At 44.2% G+C, this 18,394-nt stretch overlaps 1 protein-coding gene across 2 annotated transcripts in view; it reads left to right on the top strand.

Annotated features, from left to right (window-relative positions):
- The window catches only part of ddx27 (DEAD (Asp-Glu-Ala-Asp) box polypeptide 27), a 30,521-nt gene that overhangs the window by 5,798 nt on the left and 6,329 nt on the right, over positions 1–18,394 (top strand). For both annotated transcript variants that reach the window (XM_042407112.1, XM_042407113.1), the window contains exons 3-13: positions 3,077–3,136; positions 5,052–5,232; positions 6,047–6,099; positions 6,205–6,291; positions 6,966–7,071; positions 7,428–7,601; positions 8,649–8,799; positions 9,475–9,574; positions 9,657–9,798; positions 16,904–17,057; positions 18,285–18,366. In XM_042407112.1, coding sequence (XP_042263046.1) covers positions 3,077–3,136; positions 5,052–5,232; positions 6,047–6,099; positions 6,205–6,291; positions 6,966–7,071; positions 7,428–7,601; positions 8,649–8,799; positions 9,475–9,574; positions 9,657–9,798; positions 16,904–17,057; positions 18,285–18,366 — 1,290 coding nt within the window. The remainder of the gene's footprint in view (positions 1–3,076; positions 3,137–5,051; positions 5,233–6,046; positions 6,100–6,204; positions 6,292–6,965; positions 7,072–7,427; positions 7,602–8,648; positions 8,800–9,474; positions 9,575–9,656; positions 9,799–16,903; positions 17,058–18,284; positions 18,367–18,394) is intronic.

The raw sequence follows: 18,394 nt of genomic DNA, 5'->3' as shown, positions 1-18,394 counted from the left end.
GCTGTGTGCTGGTTCTATGGCGTTCTACCGCTGTGTGCTGGTTCTATGGCGTTCTACCGCTGTATGCTGGTTCTGTAACGTTCTGCAGCTGTGTGCTGGTTCTGTAACGTTCTACAGCTGTGTGCTGGTTCTGTAACGTTCTGCAGCTGTGTGCTGGTTCTTGAACGTTCTACTGATGTGTGCTGGTTCTATGGCGTTCTACCGCTGTATGCTGGTTCTGTAACGTTCTACCACTGTGTGCTGGTTCTATGGTGTTCTACTGCTGTATGCTGGTTCTGTAACGTTCTGCAGCTGTGTGCTGGTTCTGTAACGTTCTACCGCTGTGTGCTGGTTCTATGGCGTTCTACCGCCGTGTGCTGGCTCTGTAACGTTCTACAGCTGTGTGCTGGTTCTATGGCGTTCTACAGCTGTGTGCTGGTTCTGTAACGTTCTACAGCTGTGTGCTGGTTCTATGGCGTTCTACCGCTGTGTGCTGGTTCTGTAACGTTCTACCGCTGTGTGCTGGTTCTATGGCGTTCTACAGCTGTGTGCTGGTTCTATGGCGTTCTACAGCTGTGTGCTGGTTCTATAACGTTCTACAGCTGTGTGCTGGTTCTATGGCGTTCTAAAGTTGTGTGCTGGTTCTATAACGTTCTACAGCTGTGTGCTGGTTCTATGGCGTTCTACAGTTGTGTGCTGGTTCTATAACGTTCTACAGCTGTGTGCTGGTTCTATGGCGTTCTACAGCTGTGTGCTGGCTCTGTAACGTTCTACCGCTGTGTGCTGGTTCTATGGCGTTCTACCGCCGTGTGCTGGCTCTGTAACGTTCTACCGCTGTGTGCTGGTTCTATGGCGTTCTACAGCTGTGTGCTGGTTCTGTAACGTTCTACAGCTGTGTGCTGGTTCTATGGCGTTCTACCGCTGTGTGCTGGTTCTGTAACGTTCTACCGCTGTGTGCTGGCTCTGTAACGTTCTACCGCTGTGTGCTGGTTCTATGGCGTTCTACAGTTGTGTGCTGGTTCTATAACGTTCTACAGCTGTGTGCTGGTTCTATGGCGTTCTACAGTTGTGTGCTGGTTCTATAACGTTCTACAGCTGTGTGCTGGTTCTATGGCGTTCTACAGCTGTGTGCTGGTTCTATGGCGTTCTACAGCTGTGTGCTGGTTCTATGGCGTTCTACAGCTGTGTGCTGGTTCTAGAACGTTCTACAGCTGTGTGCTGGTTCTATGGCATTCTACAGCTGTGTGCTGGCTCTGTAACGTTCTACCGCTGTGTGCTGGTTCTATGGCGTTCTACCGCCGTGTGCTGGCTCTGTAACGTTCTACAGCTGTGTGCTGGTTCTATGGCGTTCTACAGCTGTGTGCTGGTTCTGTAACGTTCTACAGCTGTGTGCTGGTTCTATGGCGTTCTACCGCTGTGTGCTGGTTCTGTAACGTTCTACCGCTGTGTGCTGGTTCTATGGCGTTCTACAGCTGTGTGCTGGTTCTATGGCGTTCTACAGCTGTGTGCTGGTTCTATAACGTTCTACAGCTGTGTGCTGGTTCTATGGCGTTCTACAGTTGTGTGCTGGTTCTATAACGTTCTACAGCTGTGTGCTGGTTCTATGGCGTTCTACAGTTGTGTGCTGGTTCTATAACGTTCTACAGCTGTGTGCTGGTTCTATGGCGTTCTACAGCTGTGTGCTGGCTCTGTAACGTTCTACCGCTGTGTGCTGGTTCTATGGCGTTCTACCGCCGTGTGCTGGCTCTGTAACGTTCTACCGCTGTGTGCTGGTTCTATGGCGTTCTACAGCTGTGTGCTGGTTCTGTAACGTTGTACAGCTGTGTGCTGGTTCTGTAACGTTCTACTGCTGTGTGCTGGTTCTATGGCGTTCTACAGCTGTGTGCTGGCTCTGTAACGTTCTACCGCTGTGTGCTGGTTCTATGGCGTTCTACCGCTGTGTGCTGGTTCTATGGCGTTCTACAGCTGTGTGCTGGTTCTATGGTGTTCTACCACTGTGTGCTGGTTCTGTAACGTTCTGCAGCTGTGTGCTGGTTCTGTAACGTTGTACAGCTGTGTGCTGGTTCTGTAACGTTCTACCGCTGTGTGCTGGTTCTATGGCGTTCTACAGCTGTGTGCTGGTTCTATAACGTTCTACAGCTGTGTGCTGGTTCTATGGCGTTCTACAGCTGTGTGCTGGTTCTATGGCGTTCTACCGCTGTGTGCTGGTTCTATGGCGTTCTACAGCTGTGTGCTGGTTCTATGGCGTTCTACCACTGTGTGCTGGTTCTATGGCGTTCTACCGCTGTGTGCTGGTTCAATGGCGTTCTACCGCTGTGTGCTGGTTCAATGGCGTTCTACCGCTGTGTGCTGGTTCTATGGCGTTCTACCGCTGTGTGCTGGTTCTATGGCGTTCTACCGCTGTGTGCTGGTTCTATGGCGTTCTACCGCTGTATGCTGGTTCTGTAACGTTCTGCAGCTGTGTGCTGGTTCTGTAACGTTCTACAGCTGTGTGCTGGTTCTGTAACGTTCTGCAGCTGTGTGCTGGTTCCATGGCGTTCTACAGCTGTGTGCTGGTTCTGTAACGTTCTACAGCTGTGTGCTGGTTCTGTAACGTTCTACCGCTGTGTGCTGGTTCTGTAACGTTCTGCAGCTGTGTGCTGGTTCTGTAACGTTCTGCAGCTGTGTGCTGGTTCTTGAACGTTCTACTGATGTGTGCTGGTTCTATGGCGTTCTACCGCTGTATGCTGGTTCTGTAACGTTCTACCACTGTGTGCTGGTTCTATGGTGTTCTACTGCTGTATGCTGGTTCTGTAACGTTCTGCAGCTGTGTGCTGGTTCTGTAACGTTCTACCGCTGTGTGCTGGTTCTATGGCGTTCTACAGCTGTGTGCTGGTTCTGTAACGTTCTACAGCTGTGTGCTGGTTCTGTAACGTTCTGCAGCTGTGTGCTGGTTCTGTAACGTTCTGCAGCTGTGTGCTGGTTCTGTAACGTTCTACAGCTGTGTGCTGGTTCTGTAACGTTCTACCGCTGTGTGCTGGTTCTGTAACGTTCTGCAGCTGTGTGCTGGTTCTTGAACGTTCTACTGATGTGTATTAACTGTGTTCTGTGTTTTTAGAGAACTCGGACGACTCTCGACCAGAAAATCGACAGAATCAGGAAGAAGAGGAAAGCTGAGGTTTGTCTGCTGTTAAATCTTTGTGCTTCTCTCAGTATTTACCTCGTTATAATAATTATACATTTTATATATAAATTGTTGATATTATGTAATATATATTTAAATTTAAATTTTTTTGCTCCAGTCCGTTTATCCCGATGTCCGTCTGTTCCCTCAAATGACCTTTTGTCCAGTTCTACTCCGTATGTGTCGGATCTAGTCAGTTTCATTTATAAAGAAGTTATCTCAGGTCTCTTTCCACATAGAGCATCTGGACTGAACTCTTTAATCTACAGAGACCCAACGTTCCTCCACCAGCAGCAGGAAAAACTCCCCTTTAACGGGAGGAAACCTCCAGCAGAACCGGACTCTAGGTGGCGCCGTCTGCCTCGACCGGTTGGGTTGAGAGAGAAAGAAGGAGGGAGACACAGAGAAGCAGAATAACAACAATAACAACAATAATAATATTAGAAAAGCAGAACTTCCTGAAGAGAAAATGTGTGATTGCTGTCAGCTGATCAGCTGATTAGTTTGGTTTTGCATTGATGTGTTTTGCAGTAGTTTAGTATTTTATGCATTTGAAGTGTAGTATAACATTTGGGTGAGTTACATTTGCATTTGAATGCAGCTATTTATCTGTTTCTAGAAAGATGTGGTCCATCTCAGTTCATCTGCATGTTGAGCTAAATAGTTGTTGCTTCTGTAAACGATGCCTGTTATTATCACACAGGAACTGGAAACAGCTCATTGGCTTAACAAACGTTATATATCAAACTATGAATGTTATAATCATGAGTTCATAAAGGGCTGATAAGCATTTTTCCACTGCATTGTATGTATGAGCTTCATGACGGTCAGTGAAGCCCACACATACACTGGGAATGGACTGGGATCCATTAACTTCAATGTATTTTATAACTCATAAACTTCACATGTGAACATTATGAAGATGTTTGATCAGCATGTCATACTGAGCATTAAGAAATGTGAATGGAGTCTCTACTGTATACAGTTGCTGACTTATAAATACAATGGAAGTCTGTATTTTTATTTGAACGTTAATAAATCAAAAAGTATAAATATTATCAATAATAAAAGTCTAATCTATAAAGAGTTCTGCACGTTTCGACATGGAAAGGAGGAGAAGGTGACAAATGTTTGAAAAAACATGTTTTTCTGCAATAAGTCATTTCATACGCAAATTTATGAAATGTACAGAATAAAAAATGAGTTTGCGATACAGTTCAGCAATCACACTGTAATAATAGAAATATGACTAATAATAAAAAACAGTATCAGCAGCACAACAGGCGTCCTGCAACCACGATCCAGAGAAACCTGCAAGATGAGAAAGCACAAAACTCTGGAGAAGAAGCCGAGTTACTAACATGCATTAATGCATTTATGCCCCGAACTATAAGCCGACTCTTAAACATAGAGAGGGTGTCTGCACCCCGGACCCAATCTGGAAGATGGTTCCACAGGAGAGGAGCCTGATAGCTGAAGGCTCTGCCTCCCGTTCTACTTTTAAAGACTGTAGGAACCACCAGTAAGCTGCATACTAGGTAGGAACCACCAGTAAGCTGCATACTGGGAGCACAGTGTTCTAGTGGGATAATACGGTATTATGAGCTCTTTAAATATGATGGTGTCTGACCATTAAGGGCTTTGTAAGTTAGGAGGATTTTACATTCTAGTCTGGATTTTACTGGAAACCAATGCAGCGAAGCTAAACTGGGAGAAATGTGGTCTCTTTAGGGGACCCAGCGAGGTTTCAGGAAGACAAAGTAAATGAATATGATGATCTGAGATTATATTATATATTAATAATACTTTAGATGACAGAGGTCTAATGTTTGAGAGTTTAATTCTCCTGTTGTGTCGTACTGTTGCAGTGACGTTCTTCTGTGTCGGGTTCTAATGTTCTGATCTGCAGGAGAAATCAGCTCAGAGCGACGCAGCAGCTTCTGCAGGAAAGACGGAGGAGGAGGATGAAGATGAAGAGGAGGATGTGGATCAGGCTGCAGGAGACCCCGAAGCAAGTGATGATGACGAGGAGGAGGGTGAAGATGAGGATGAGTTTGACTCAGGTGATGAGGAGATTCTGACCAAATCAGGTGAGTGCAGAAGAAGCTTTACAGTGGAAACCGCTTGTAGTGATCAATCACTTCTATGGATCAAACAGCTCGGGACAGAATCACTTCTATACAAATAAATATACAATATATATATTATATTTATAGTATATATTATATATAATAATTCACTTCTAGTAATCAACAGTCCGCTTACAGTGTTCATTTTGGGTTTTTTCATACATGAAAACATGGAAATTTAATTCTATTTTCTTTTTACCGTCGTCTCGTAGTTCACATATGATGTGTATTTAGCGGCTGCGGCACCGTTATGACGCGTCGCAGCTCCTCTGCAGCGTTGTTGTTGTTTATTTGTCACTAGAAACGATCAGAAGATTTCCTTTTTTATTATAAATTTAACTTTTTTAAATGAGGCGGGAAGACGACATCAAAGTCTAACTTTACGTTGTAACGTTATCAAACGAAGAGAAATGTCTTCTCCTCTTCCTCGTCATGTTTCTGTCTCACGGCAGCGTCACAGGTTGCGTTTCTACAAAAGTTGATTCTGGTTCAATGTTCTCGCTGAGCCGCCGCCGCCGCCGCAGTACGTCACAAAGCTGCTCGTTTCATTACTTTATATTCAGGTAATAAATGTATAAATGTCAGTTAGATGTTAATCTGTATGAAAAAAATCGATTATAATCATCATCTGCTTCTAGTGATCAATTGGACCCGGATGATCAATATAAACGGTTTCTGCTGTGTTTTGAATTCTAGCAGGAAGCAGCTGGTGAACGTTTTCATTGATCAATAATTATTATCAATAAATAATAATAAACTGACTGTTTGCTGTCAGACACCCTGAGAGAGAAAGAGTGCCGAGGGAGGAAGAGGAAGACCGAAGAGGAGGTGAGGAAGAGGAGCTGAGGTCACCTGTTAATGGACAGTCAGAACCTGGTTACCATGGTAACTGTTTGTGTGTGTGTGTGTGTGTGTGTGTGTGTGTGTGTTCAGGCTCCGGAGTCGTTCTATGAAGACGCGTCTCAGTACGACGACACGCTGACCTTCGATGACATGAACCTGAGCCGACCCATCCTGAAGGTAAACCGCCGGGTCTGCTGCTGCTGCTGATAGGGAACCACAGAGGACACGTCAGCCAGGTTCACGAGGTCCTCAGAGGTCCTCAAAGGTCTCAGTGTTCCTCAGGAGGTCCTGAGAAGGTTCCTCAGGAGGTCCTCAAAGGTCTCAGTGTTCCTCAGGAGGTCCTGAGAAGGTTCCTCAGGAGGTCCTCAAAGGTCTCAGTGTTCCTCAGGAGGTCCCTCAGGAGTTCCTCAAAGGTCTCAGTGTTCCTCAGGAGGTCCTGAGAAGGTTCCTCAGGAGGTCCTGAGGAGGTTCCTCAGGAGTTCCTCAAAAGTCTCAGTGTTCCTCAGGAGGTCCTGAGAAGGTTCCTCAGGAGGTCCTATCATGGTTCCTCAAAGTTCCTCAGGAGTTCCTTAGAGGTCCTTAAGAAATCCCCAAGAGGTCCTTAGGAGGTCCATAGGAGTAGCACAGGTCCAGTAACAACTCCCAGTCCTGAACTATGTAGCCCCCCAGCAGAACTATGTAGTGCCCCCCAGAGTACTGCCCCACCTCCCTCCCCCAGAGAGGTTTTCATGTCCTGGCAGGTTTTGGGCCCCCAACAGTCCGACCGGGCCCCACGGATGTAGACTGGTCCACCTTGCTGCAGGACCTGGTCCTTGTTCTGTGGGGGTTTCTTACATGTTGTGTTCCTGCAGGCCGTCACCGCTCTGGGCTTCAAGCAGCCGACCCCCATTCAGAAGGCCTGCGTTCCTGTCGGGCTGCTGGGCAGAGACCTCTGCGCCTGCGCTGCTACTGGGACAGGTGAGCCATACTGGGACCAGTGTATCATACTGGGACTAGTGTATCATACTGGGACCAGTGTGTCATACTGGGACCAGTGTATCATAGTGGGACCAGTGTGTCATAATGGGACCAGTGTATCATAGTGGGACCAGTGTGTCATAATGGGACCAGTGTATCATACTGGGACCAGTGTGTCATACTGGGACCAGTGTATCATAGTGGGACCAGTGTGTCATACTGGGACCAGTGTGTCATACTGGGACCAGTGTATCATAGTGGGACCAGTGTATCATACTGGGACCAGTGTATCATACTGGGACCAGTGTATTATACTGGGACCAGGTAAGTAATTGAAATGGTTCCTCTCTCTTCAGGAAAGACTGCAGCCTTCGTGTTGCCCGTGTTGGAGCGTTTGGTTTATAAGCCCAGGACGTCCCAGGTGACCCGGGTCTTGGTTCTGGTTCCAACGAGGGAGTTGGGGATCCAGGTTCATTCCGTGGCCCGTCAGCTGGCACAGTTCACCTCCATCACCACCTGCCTGGCTGTTGGTACGACTGTTTACTGACTGTTTACTGACTGTTTACTGACTGTTTACCACATGTTTATTAACAATAATGATCATAATAATTATAATAACTTTATTTATTTTTATGTGGTACCTTTCATTAATGCTGGATATCGTTTAAAAAAATGACAATCCAGTACCAGTACCAGTACCCTGGTACTGGTAGTGATACCGATACCAGTACAGCACTTCATTCGATATCATCTTGTGAACGGAAGCGTTCAGTTGTAGCTGCTGCGGCAGTGAGCCAATCACACATCGCATTAAATCATCACCTGCAGTGATTGAACTCTACGAGATCCGGGTACAAAAAGGATCGAATGCAGGTGTCGTTTGACTCGAGGAGTTCTGATGCTTCTTGGTTCTGGGTTATTTCAGTCGGTACCTTAAAGGTCTCGAGTAGCGATACGCAGCTCAAAGTGCTTTACAACAACAGAATTTACATGCACCGCGACACAGAATGAACATAAAAACACACTTTTAAAAAAAACCCATTAATATAACATTAGATGGAAAGTAAAACCCTCGACAACTTGATAATAAAAATAAGATAAACTGAAAAGCTCGATACAGGGAACGTTTACTTCAGTGGAGGAAATTTCAGACTTAATGAGCGAAAACTCAAAGTATCTGCTAACAACCTATAGATCAGTGCCGACATCTCTGAAGCCATCAGCATCACAACCTCCTTCTCCCAACAGACACACACTCACCACCGGTCTGATTAACTGAAATAAGCCTGTTTCAACTGGTCCCAGAACATCTTCCACAAGTTTAATATCACTGTGGGTCTGATCTGTGTCGGGCGCAACCCACAGCTGCACTGGAAGAAAACACCCTTAGTGGTGCTGCGAGGGTTAAAAACACGCCACAGTCTTTTCAAACTGAGCAACCACTGACTGACTGTTTACTGCTTATTGTCTCTGTTAGTAACAATATAAGAGCCCAGCAGCAACCTGGACTCTGTCTCTGGTCTCTAGACTGTAGACTCAGTCTGGTTCTCAGGTAACCTGTGCTGGTCTGTCTGCAGGCGGTTTGGACCTGAAGTCTCAGGAGGCGGCGTTGAGGGCGGGGCCAGACGTCCTGATCGCCACTCCTGGGCGGCTCATTGATCACCTTCACAACACGCCGAGCTTCGAGTTGACACACATCGAAATCCTGATCCTGGACGAGGCCGACAGGTAACTGCTGCATCTGCTACATCTGTTTCACCTGCTGCATCTGTTTCACCTGCTGCATCTGTTTCACCTGCTGCATCTGTTGCACCTGTTGCACCTGCTGCATCTGTTGCATCTACTGCATCTGTTGTACCTGTTGCACCTGCTGCATCTGTTTCACCTGCTGCATCTGTTGCACCTGTTGCACCTGCTGCATCTGTTGCATCTACTGCATCTGTTGTACCTGTTGCACCTGCTGCATCTGTTGCACCTGTTGCACCTGCTGCATCTGTTGCATCTACTGCATCTGTTGTACCTGTTGTACCTGCTGCATCTGTTGCACCTGCTGCATCTGTTGCACCTGTTGCACCTGCTGCATCTGTTGCATCTACTGCATCTGTTGTACCTGTTGCACCTGCTGCATCTGTTGCACCTGCTGCATCTGTTGCATCTACTGCATCTGTTGTACCTGTTGCACTTGCTGCATCTGTTGCACCTGCTGCATCTGTTGCATCTGTTGCACCTGCTGCATCTATTGTACCTGCTGCATCTGTTGTACCTGTTGCATCTGCTGCATCTGCTGTATCTGTTGCACCTGCTGCATCTGTTGCATCAGCTGCATCTGTTGCACCTGAGGCTCCACAGGAAAACCTGAGAATACAAACACAGACTCACTGTTTGATTTATTCTGTTTCTCAGGATGTTGGACGAGTATTTTGAGGAACAGATGAAGGAGATCATCAGGTTGTGTTCTTACAACAGACAGACCATGCTGTTCTCCGCCACCATGACAGAGGAGGTACACACACACACACACACACTCTCACACACACACACACACACAGAGGTGATTCACTGTGTCATGTGACTTCTGTCTCCAGGTGAAGGACCTGGCAGCGGTCTCGCTGAAGCAGCCAATCAGGATCTTTGTTAACAGCAACACTGACGTGGCTCCGTACCTGCGACAGGAATTCGTCCGAATCCGACCGAACAGAGAGGGAGACCGTGAGGCCGTGGTGGCTGGTAGGTCTTCATCATACTGCAGTACTACTACAGATACTGCAGTACTACTATAGAGACTGTAGTACTATTACAGATACTGCAGTACTACTATAGAGACTGTAGTACTACTATAGAGACTGTAGTACTGCTATAGATGCCCTATAACACAGATTCCATCGGGCTCTACATTAAGCCAGTGCTAAAAGCTGACAGGAGATTTGAAAATATGACTATAAAATGTGTTCTAAATAAATCATCTATTCAATAGACATTTTAAAAAATCAACAACGAGAGCAAATTCTCACAAAGAATCTGACAGTTTGCAGTCTTGGAAAGCTGTTTTCAGCAGGGAACTCTCGCACTACTCTGATCTTTAAACTTGGTTTATATAGAATAAAGTAGAGTAGAATGCCTTCATTTTCATTGCACATAGCTGTAAAACTAAATTTGCTGTGCAGCTCCTGAAAACGGTTCACACATTCATCCACACTTACACACCTTATCCATGCAGGCAAGAGACAACAAAGCAGATAAAAAACTGATCGTAAAGCCTTGAAAGAATTAACCAAAGAGACTTTTTAAAAACAAAGTTTACCAACCTGGAGGCACATAGGAGAAATGATTTAGTTTTTGTGGGTCTGGGAGAAGGACTGGAGGCAGGAAACCCATACTGAGATATAATCCTGGACCTTGACCAGGTACACCACAGTCTGCGTCCTCGCCCGGCACCAACAGAGCCACCGTGCCTGGATCTTGTACGTATGCTGAGGTGGTGACAGACGAAAGATCCTCTGGGTCATTGTGAAGGAAGGAAAACCATTCTGGGTGTGTCAGGATTTACCAGCAGAGATTAAAAGAAAGTGTGCAAAGAATATAACGATATCAGAGGGAAACTTTGTAGAACGGACCTTCACTGTGGTCTGCTGTACGCCACTCAGCACTGAAGAGGTGAAATATACCTACAGCAATGTATCTGAAGCAGCTGAGAACTTGGAGAGAAGACTACTCGAGGTTTTTCATTAATATGAATAAGATGACTAGAGGCATATATGCATCAGCGCTAATGTGAGCTCCCCTCTTCCCTTTTTATTCTATTAACCCAATAATTATTATTATTATGATTATTATGATTTTCTTGTTATAATAAACAAAACAAAGATATTTTTCTATAACTTCTATTTTTTGTAAAGTAGTGCTGGTGCATGCAAGCAGGATTTCAGGATTTCTTATCCCGCAAGTAGCAGCAATGCTAATAACTGTGGAGACACCAAGTCTCGTGGCATATTTTATACAGTCTATATACCTACATGTAATGTTCTGTTCTCCTTGTCTGTCCCTTGATGTTGGTACAGAGTTTACAAAGAGGAAACTGTAAAGTTCAGTAATAAAATTAATGGGACCAAATAATAATCTGATTAGCCGGAATGTATGAAGGATCTCAAATTAAACAAAAAGATGCAAAATTGTTACACATTTGAAATCCCCATCGTGTGAATCGGCAACGCTCCAGAGACCCATCTACATGAAATAGAATCAGTTAAATTGAGACAAAGATGAGTGGGTCAAGTTTTTTACAGCATCAGATAGTGGAGCTTCTAGAGGGGTCAGTATTTAGACCATCAAAACAAATGGTTGAAAAAGACGGTGGATCATTTTATCAGGTTTCCTACAAAATGAAAAATGTACTTTTTATTAAAACTGAACCCGGTGCTGGAAACATTTGCCATCCCATTCTGATCAGTGGAGACCTGAACCTGGTTAGCGATGCCTCCGTTGGTAGATCTGGACACCCCCTCACATCAGATGGAGCACTGTCAAATGCTCTTAATGAAATACCAAATTCCCTTGTATTATCTGATATATGGCGTGTTATTAATCCTGACACACGTGAACGCTCATAAATGTTCATTGTTATGCAGATGATACCCAATTATATTTATCAATGAAGCCTCATGAAACCAATCAGTTAAACAAACTCCAAGCATGCCTTAACGACATAAAGACCTGGATGACCTGCAATTTACTGCTACTAAACTCAGATAAAACTGAAGTTATTGTGTTTGGCCCTAAACACCTTAGAAACACATTATCTAATGATATAGCTACTCTGGATGGCATTACCCTGGCCTCCAGCACCACCGTAAGGAATCTGGGAGTTATCTTTGATCAGGATATGTCCTTTAACTCCCACATAAATCAAATCTCAAGGACTGCCTTTTTTCACTTACGTAATATCACAAAAATCACATCCTGTCCCTAAAAGATGCAGAAAAACTAGTTCACGCATTTGTTACTTCTAGGCTGGATCAAATCAAATCAAATTTATTTATAAAGCACATTTAAAAACAACAACAAGTTGACCAAAGTGCTGTACGATAAAATAACAAAAGTAAATGAAAACAAGGTAACAGCAAAAAATGAGTAGAGATGACATAACAATACTATCTCATACTCATACATAAATAAATAAGTAAGTAATAGTAAAACAGCTTTAAGGACACTCAGTGGCCTGCAAAAATATGTGAGTCTTAAGGTTAGCCTTAAAAGTGTCAACAGAAAGGGAACACTTAATTGCAAAAGGTACACTGTTCCAAAGTTTTGGGGCAGATGCAGCATGTGCACAGTCACCCTGTTGTGGCAGAAAGAGGTGGATGAAAGAGGAATCAGCTGGTCGAAGCACAGGTGTCAGATGGGGAATCTCTTTATTCACAGCAGCCCTACTAACAACGTAGTCAGAGATATCTTCCAACATTACAGAACGTGACATGCCTTTTTATACTGAAGACAGGCTGTGAGTGTGTGTTTGTGTTGCCTGGCAAGTCTCATCCTGTTTACCAGACTTTTTGGCTTTCCTAAATTCTAAAGAAGAATGGGACATTTCTCAATTTCACTTATCTTGGACTTAAACCAAATGTGAGTGGGCATCCCTGCACTGTGTGTGTGTGTGTGTGTGTGTGTGTGTGTGTGTGTGTGTGTGTGTGTGTGTGTGTGTGTGTGTGTGTGTGTGTGTGTGTGTGTGTGTGTGTGTGTGTGTGTGTGTGTGTGTGTGGTACTCCGCCCCATTCCCAATATCTCCAGATGTTTCCTGTTTTGGTTTGGTGGACTGACATGTTTGGCATCGGTACAGGTCACAGTGACCTGGCACTCACTCCAGGTCACACTTACCTGGCTCTCATCCCCCTACAAGCCTTACCCCTCAGCCATGTCTTATCAGCATCCAGCAATACTGCTGCTTAAGAAAGACTTCAATAGAATAGAGTGGAAATACTTGTTTTATGTGGGCCTACTTCCCAAATATGCATTTGGACTGGTTTTTATGAAACGGGTAAAGGAACTTTACCATGAACCAGTTGCAACAGTTAAAACAAATGGTATATGGTCGCACCCATTCCATCTTTATTGGTCTACACGCCAAGGTTGCCCAAAATCACCACTTATTTTTTATCTTTCCTTCTCACACTAGCTTGTGCCATACAGGCTCAAAAGGATATAGCTGGTATTAGTATTGGTGACTATGAATTCATAGCCAGCCTTTTTGCGGATGACATTATTATTAGTGAATCTAAATCATTCCATCCAAGGCAGCTGTGGCTAAGGAGAGAGAGCGGGTCGTCCACTAATCAGAAGATTGGTGGTTTGATCCCCAGCTTCCTCCAGTCTGCATGTCGAAGTGTCCTTGGGCAAGTTGTTCCTGAAGGCTGTACCATTGGTGTGTATGAATGAGTAGGAACTCCTCCTGATGAGCAGGTTGGCACCTTGCATGGCAGCCTCTGCCATCAGTGTATGAATGTGTGTGTGAATGGGTGAATGCTGTCATGTAGTGTAAGCGCTTTGAGTGGTTGGAAGACTAGGAATTCGCTATATAAATGCAGTCCATTTACAAGTACTAAAGCTTATTGATACATCTGGGCAGTTTTCTGGTTATAGAGTAATTTAAGCTAAGAGTGAGGCTATTCCACTTAAAGGCACCATGAAACAGAAGTTAGAACATCTGTAGCTTCTGTACTGTGACATATTTCCCAGGATAGCGGAATAATTCAGCGGTGTACAGTTACAAGAGGGATTTAAATCAAAATCTTCGCATTTGATTGGACCACTAAAAGTGGGCGGGGCTTAGAGTTTAGCACAATATGGAGCTACAGAGGACTGTTGGCTATGCACACACCTCCCTCACCTGTTGTTAGTTCAGGAGGACGAGGGAGAGATGAATGAAGTTTTTGCCCACTGATATCCAATGACACATTCAGTCTGTCACCATAGTGCTCTGATAGCTACTACGACCCACCAATGGTGAATTGTGGTTTTATATGACAGTGTGGCTGCTACTTGCCCAAAGTCACATCATCATCAAGCAATTTAAATCATTTTACAGGAAGAGAAAAGACATTAAAATACTCTTTTACTGTTTTTTGACATATTTGGCATATAATAAGAGATAAATGAACAACACAGGGACACAGGATTAAACTGGGAAAATGTATTTTTCATCTCATGGGGCCTTTAATCATCCCACTTTTCCATCACAATTGGGCAAAGGTTAGGGTTAATCCTAACCTTTGCCCTAACCCTTTAAGTGGAACCCAAAAGTAATACTCAGGAATTAAAACTCAATCCCCCGTTAAATGTACCAGATCCTCTTAAGACTATAAGGGAAGACATCAAAAGATGGACGGTCTTGCCTTTATCCTTTTGGGGCAGATCTGAAGTTATAGAAATGAATATGTTACCAAGACTGGCTTTCCTTATGTCAACTATACCGCTTAAGTTTGCCTCCAGCTAGTTTAAGGAAATAAATAAATTATTCTCTGGTTTCCTGTGGAGTGACAAAAAACCTAGGATCAGCTATAAAAAACTAATAAACCTGTGAAATAGAGAAGGAATAGGGCTACTCAATATTCACCAGTAGCACATAGCATATAATTCAGGATACTCCCTGCACTGGGCTCATAATGGTGTGACAGAGATTGTCAGTTGGAGCACATTTTAGAAGATTATAATGAAGATTTATGTCTACCAGTTAATGGTACAACCTGAAAGTCATTCCCAGAATGGACAATCCACTGTTACATTCTCATGTGAAATAGTGAAAATACTACAGAAATGTTTGGCTTTTAATGGAATATCTCTACCATTATGTCCATTGTGGAACAATTCTATGTTCACTGTGGGTAGTAAAACCCTTGAAAATGGTGCATGGCAGCAGCATGATGTAAAACAGGTGGGGCAAGTGATCCAAAATGGAAATATGTTCCCTTTCAATAAGTTGAAAACAGTTATGGCTCAAAGATTCAGAATTTTTATTTTACCTGCAAATAAAATTTATTTTAAAGTCATTGCTTTCTAAGGGTATAGACATAAGAAACAAGAGAGACTTGGAAGACAAACTAATGGGAGCTGCTGGTAGGAGAGGTACAGTCTCAGCAATGTACAGCGCTGCTTGTAAGTTTGTGAACCCTTTAGAATTTGCTCTATTTCTGCATAAATATGACCTAAAACATGATCAGATTTCCATTCAAGTCCTAAGACTAGATGAAGAGACATCAGTTAAACAAATGAGACAAAAACCTTACACTTGTTCATTTATTTATTGAGGAAAATGATCCAATGTTACATATGTGTGCGAGGCAAAAGTACGTGAGCCTCTAGAATTATCAATATATTTGAAGGGGAAATTAGAGTCGGGTCTTTCAATCAATGGGATGACAATCCAGTGTGAGTCTGGGAGGCCCTGCCTTTTTTACAGAAGAGATATCTGGGTCTTTAATATCAAAGTCTGAGCTTCACAACACAGGTTTGTGGAAGTGTGTCATGGCTCAAACAAAGGAGATTTCTGACGACCTTAGAAGAAGAGTTGTTGATGCTCATCAGGCTGGAAAAGGTTACAAAACCATTTCCAAAGAGTTTGGACTCCACCAGTCGACTGTCGGGCAGATCATGTACAAATTGAAGACATCTAACAGCACTGTTACCCTCCAGGAGTGGTCGAACAACAAAAATCACACCAAGAGCAGGTGTGTAATAGTCCAGGAGGCCACAACAGACCCCAGGGTCTAGGAAACTAAAGGTCTCTCTTGCAGTGACTACAGTTGATGTTCATGAGTCCATCAGATAATGGTTTGGAATGGCCAAGCCAAAGTCCTGACTTTAATCCTGCAGAAATGCTGTGGAAGGACCTGAAGCATGTAGTTCATGCAAAGAAGTCCACCAGCATCCCTGAGCTGAGATTGTTCGGTGAGGATGAACGGGCTAAAATCCTTCCAAGCTGATGAGCAGAACTGATAAACAGTTACTGGAAACGTTTGGTTGAAGTTATTGCTGCAAAAGGGGGTCACACCAGTTACTGAAAGCAAGGCTTCACATACTTTTGCCTCCACAAATATTTAAGATTGAATAATTTTTCTCAGTTAATAAATGAAAAAGTTTATTTTTTTGTCTCATTTGTTAAATTGGGTTCACTTTGTCTAGTTTCAGGACTGTAAATATCTGATCGTTGAGGTCATATTTATGCAGAAATACAGAAAATTCTCAAGAGTTCACAAACTTTCAAGCAGCTCTGTGTAGGTTATTGTGTTCTGCGTCTGACAACAACCTCCAAACTAAACTACAACACAATGGGATGCAGCCCTTAAAATAGTACTAAAATATCAAATTGAGTCAGATACATAATTTTGCAAATAAAGATAATACACCGGGCCTACATTACATCCTGCACATTGAGGAAAATTGATCATACATTATCCAACATGTGTTTGCATTTTTGTCTTTTTTGCACTCTTGTGGTCACTGCCCCTTTTTGTTAATAAAAATAATTAATTTAAAAAAAGTTTTTTGTACTTCCTGTTCCTCTGCTCTGGTCGCCGCAGCTCCACCGTCACACACACACTCTTTCGACCACACACTCGCTATGCACTGAGCTATTCCTTTAAGGAGCTACGCTACTTGTATAACACATTTTAGTGTATCAAACATCTTAAAAACCTTTTTCTTTTTTAAATTCCCTACGCGTAGGCCTGGCAGGGGTTCAACGTAGGCTCAGCGGACTGCCGGACTGGCAGTGCACTGACTGAAACCCCGGTACTACTACAGATGCTAGTGTACTAATACTGCCTGTTGTGTGTTTTGTTAGCTCTGCTGACTCGGACGTTCCAGGATCACGTGATGTGTTTCACTCAGACGAGGAAACAAGCTCACAGACTGCACATCCTGCTGGGCCTGATGGGCCTGAAGGTCGGAGAACTGCACGGAGAACTGAGCCAAAACCAGAGACTGGAGAACCTCAGGTACACACACAGAGAACCATAGACTGGAGAACCTCAGGTGTACACACAGAGAACCAGAGACTGGAGAACCTCAGGTATACACACAGAGAACCAGAGACTGGAGAACCTCAGGTATACACACAGAGAACCAGAGACTGGAGAACCTCAGGTATACACACAGAGAACCAGAGACTGGAGAACCTCAGGTACACACACAGAGAACCAGAGACTGGAGAACCTCAGGTATACACACAGAGAACCAGAGACTGGAGAACCTCAGGTGTACACACAGAGAACCAGAGACTGGAGAACCTCAGGTATACACACAGAGAACCAGAGACTGGAGAACCTCAGGTATACACACAGTGAACCAGAGACTGGAGAACCTCAGGTATACACACAGAGAACCAGAGACTGGAGAACCTCAGGTATACACACAGAGAACAAGAGACTGGAGAACCTCAGGTATACACACAGAGAACCATAGACTGGAGAACCTCAGGTACACACACAGAGAACCAGAGACTGGAGAACCTCAGGTATACACACAGAGAACTAGAGACTGTAGAACCTCAGGTATACACACAGAGAACCAGAGACTGGAGAACCTCAGGTATACACACAGAGAACCAGAGACTGTAGAACCTCAGGTATACACACAGAGAACCAGAGACTGTAGAACCTCAGGTATACACACAGAGAACCAGAGACTGGAGAACCTCAGGTACACACACAGAGAACCATAGACTGTAGAACCTCAGGTATACACACAGAGAACCAGAGACTGGAGAACCTCAGGTATACACACAGAGAACAAGAGACTGGAGAACCTCAGGTATACACACAGAGAACCAGAGACTGGAGAACCTCAGGTACACACACAGAGAACCAGAGACTGGAGAACCTCAGGTATACACACAGAGAACCAGAGACTGGAGAACCTCAGGTATACACACAGAGAACCAGAGACTGGAGAACCTCAGGTATACACACAGAGAACCAGAGACTGAAGAACCTCAGGTATACACACAGAGAACCAGAGACTGGAGAACCTCAGGTATACACACAGAGAACTAGAGACTGTAGAACCTCAGGTATACACACAGAGAACCAGGGACTGGAGAACCTCAGGTATACACACAGAGAACCAGAGACTGGAGAACCTCAGGTATACACACAGAGAACCAGAGACTGGAGAACCTCAGGTATACACATACAATAACTAACTGTACCCCTCTTGTTCTCCAGGCGTTTTAAAGATGAACAGATTGATATCTTGGTGGCGACAGATGTAGCAGCGAGAGGTCTGGACATCGACGGAGTTAAAACAGTAAGTTTCTTCCTTTTGTATCTACGAG

This window comes from Thunnus maccoyii, chromosome 3 (assembly GCF_910596095.1).
Source record: "Thunnus maccoyii chromosome 3, fThuMac1.1, whole genome shotgun sequence".
Classification (NCBI taxonomy): Eukaryota; Metazoa; Chordata; class Actinopteri; order Scombriformes; family Scombridae; genus Thunnus; species Thunnus maccoyii.
Note: the sequence above shows the minus strand (reverse complement) of the source record. Positions and strands in the feature narration are given on the sequence as shown.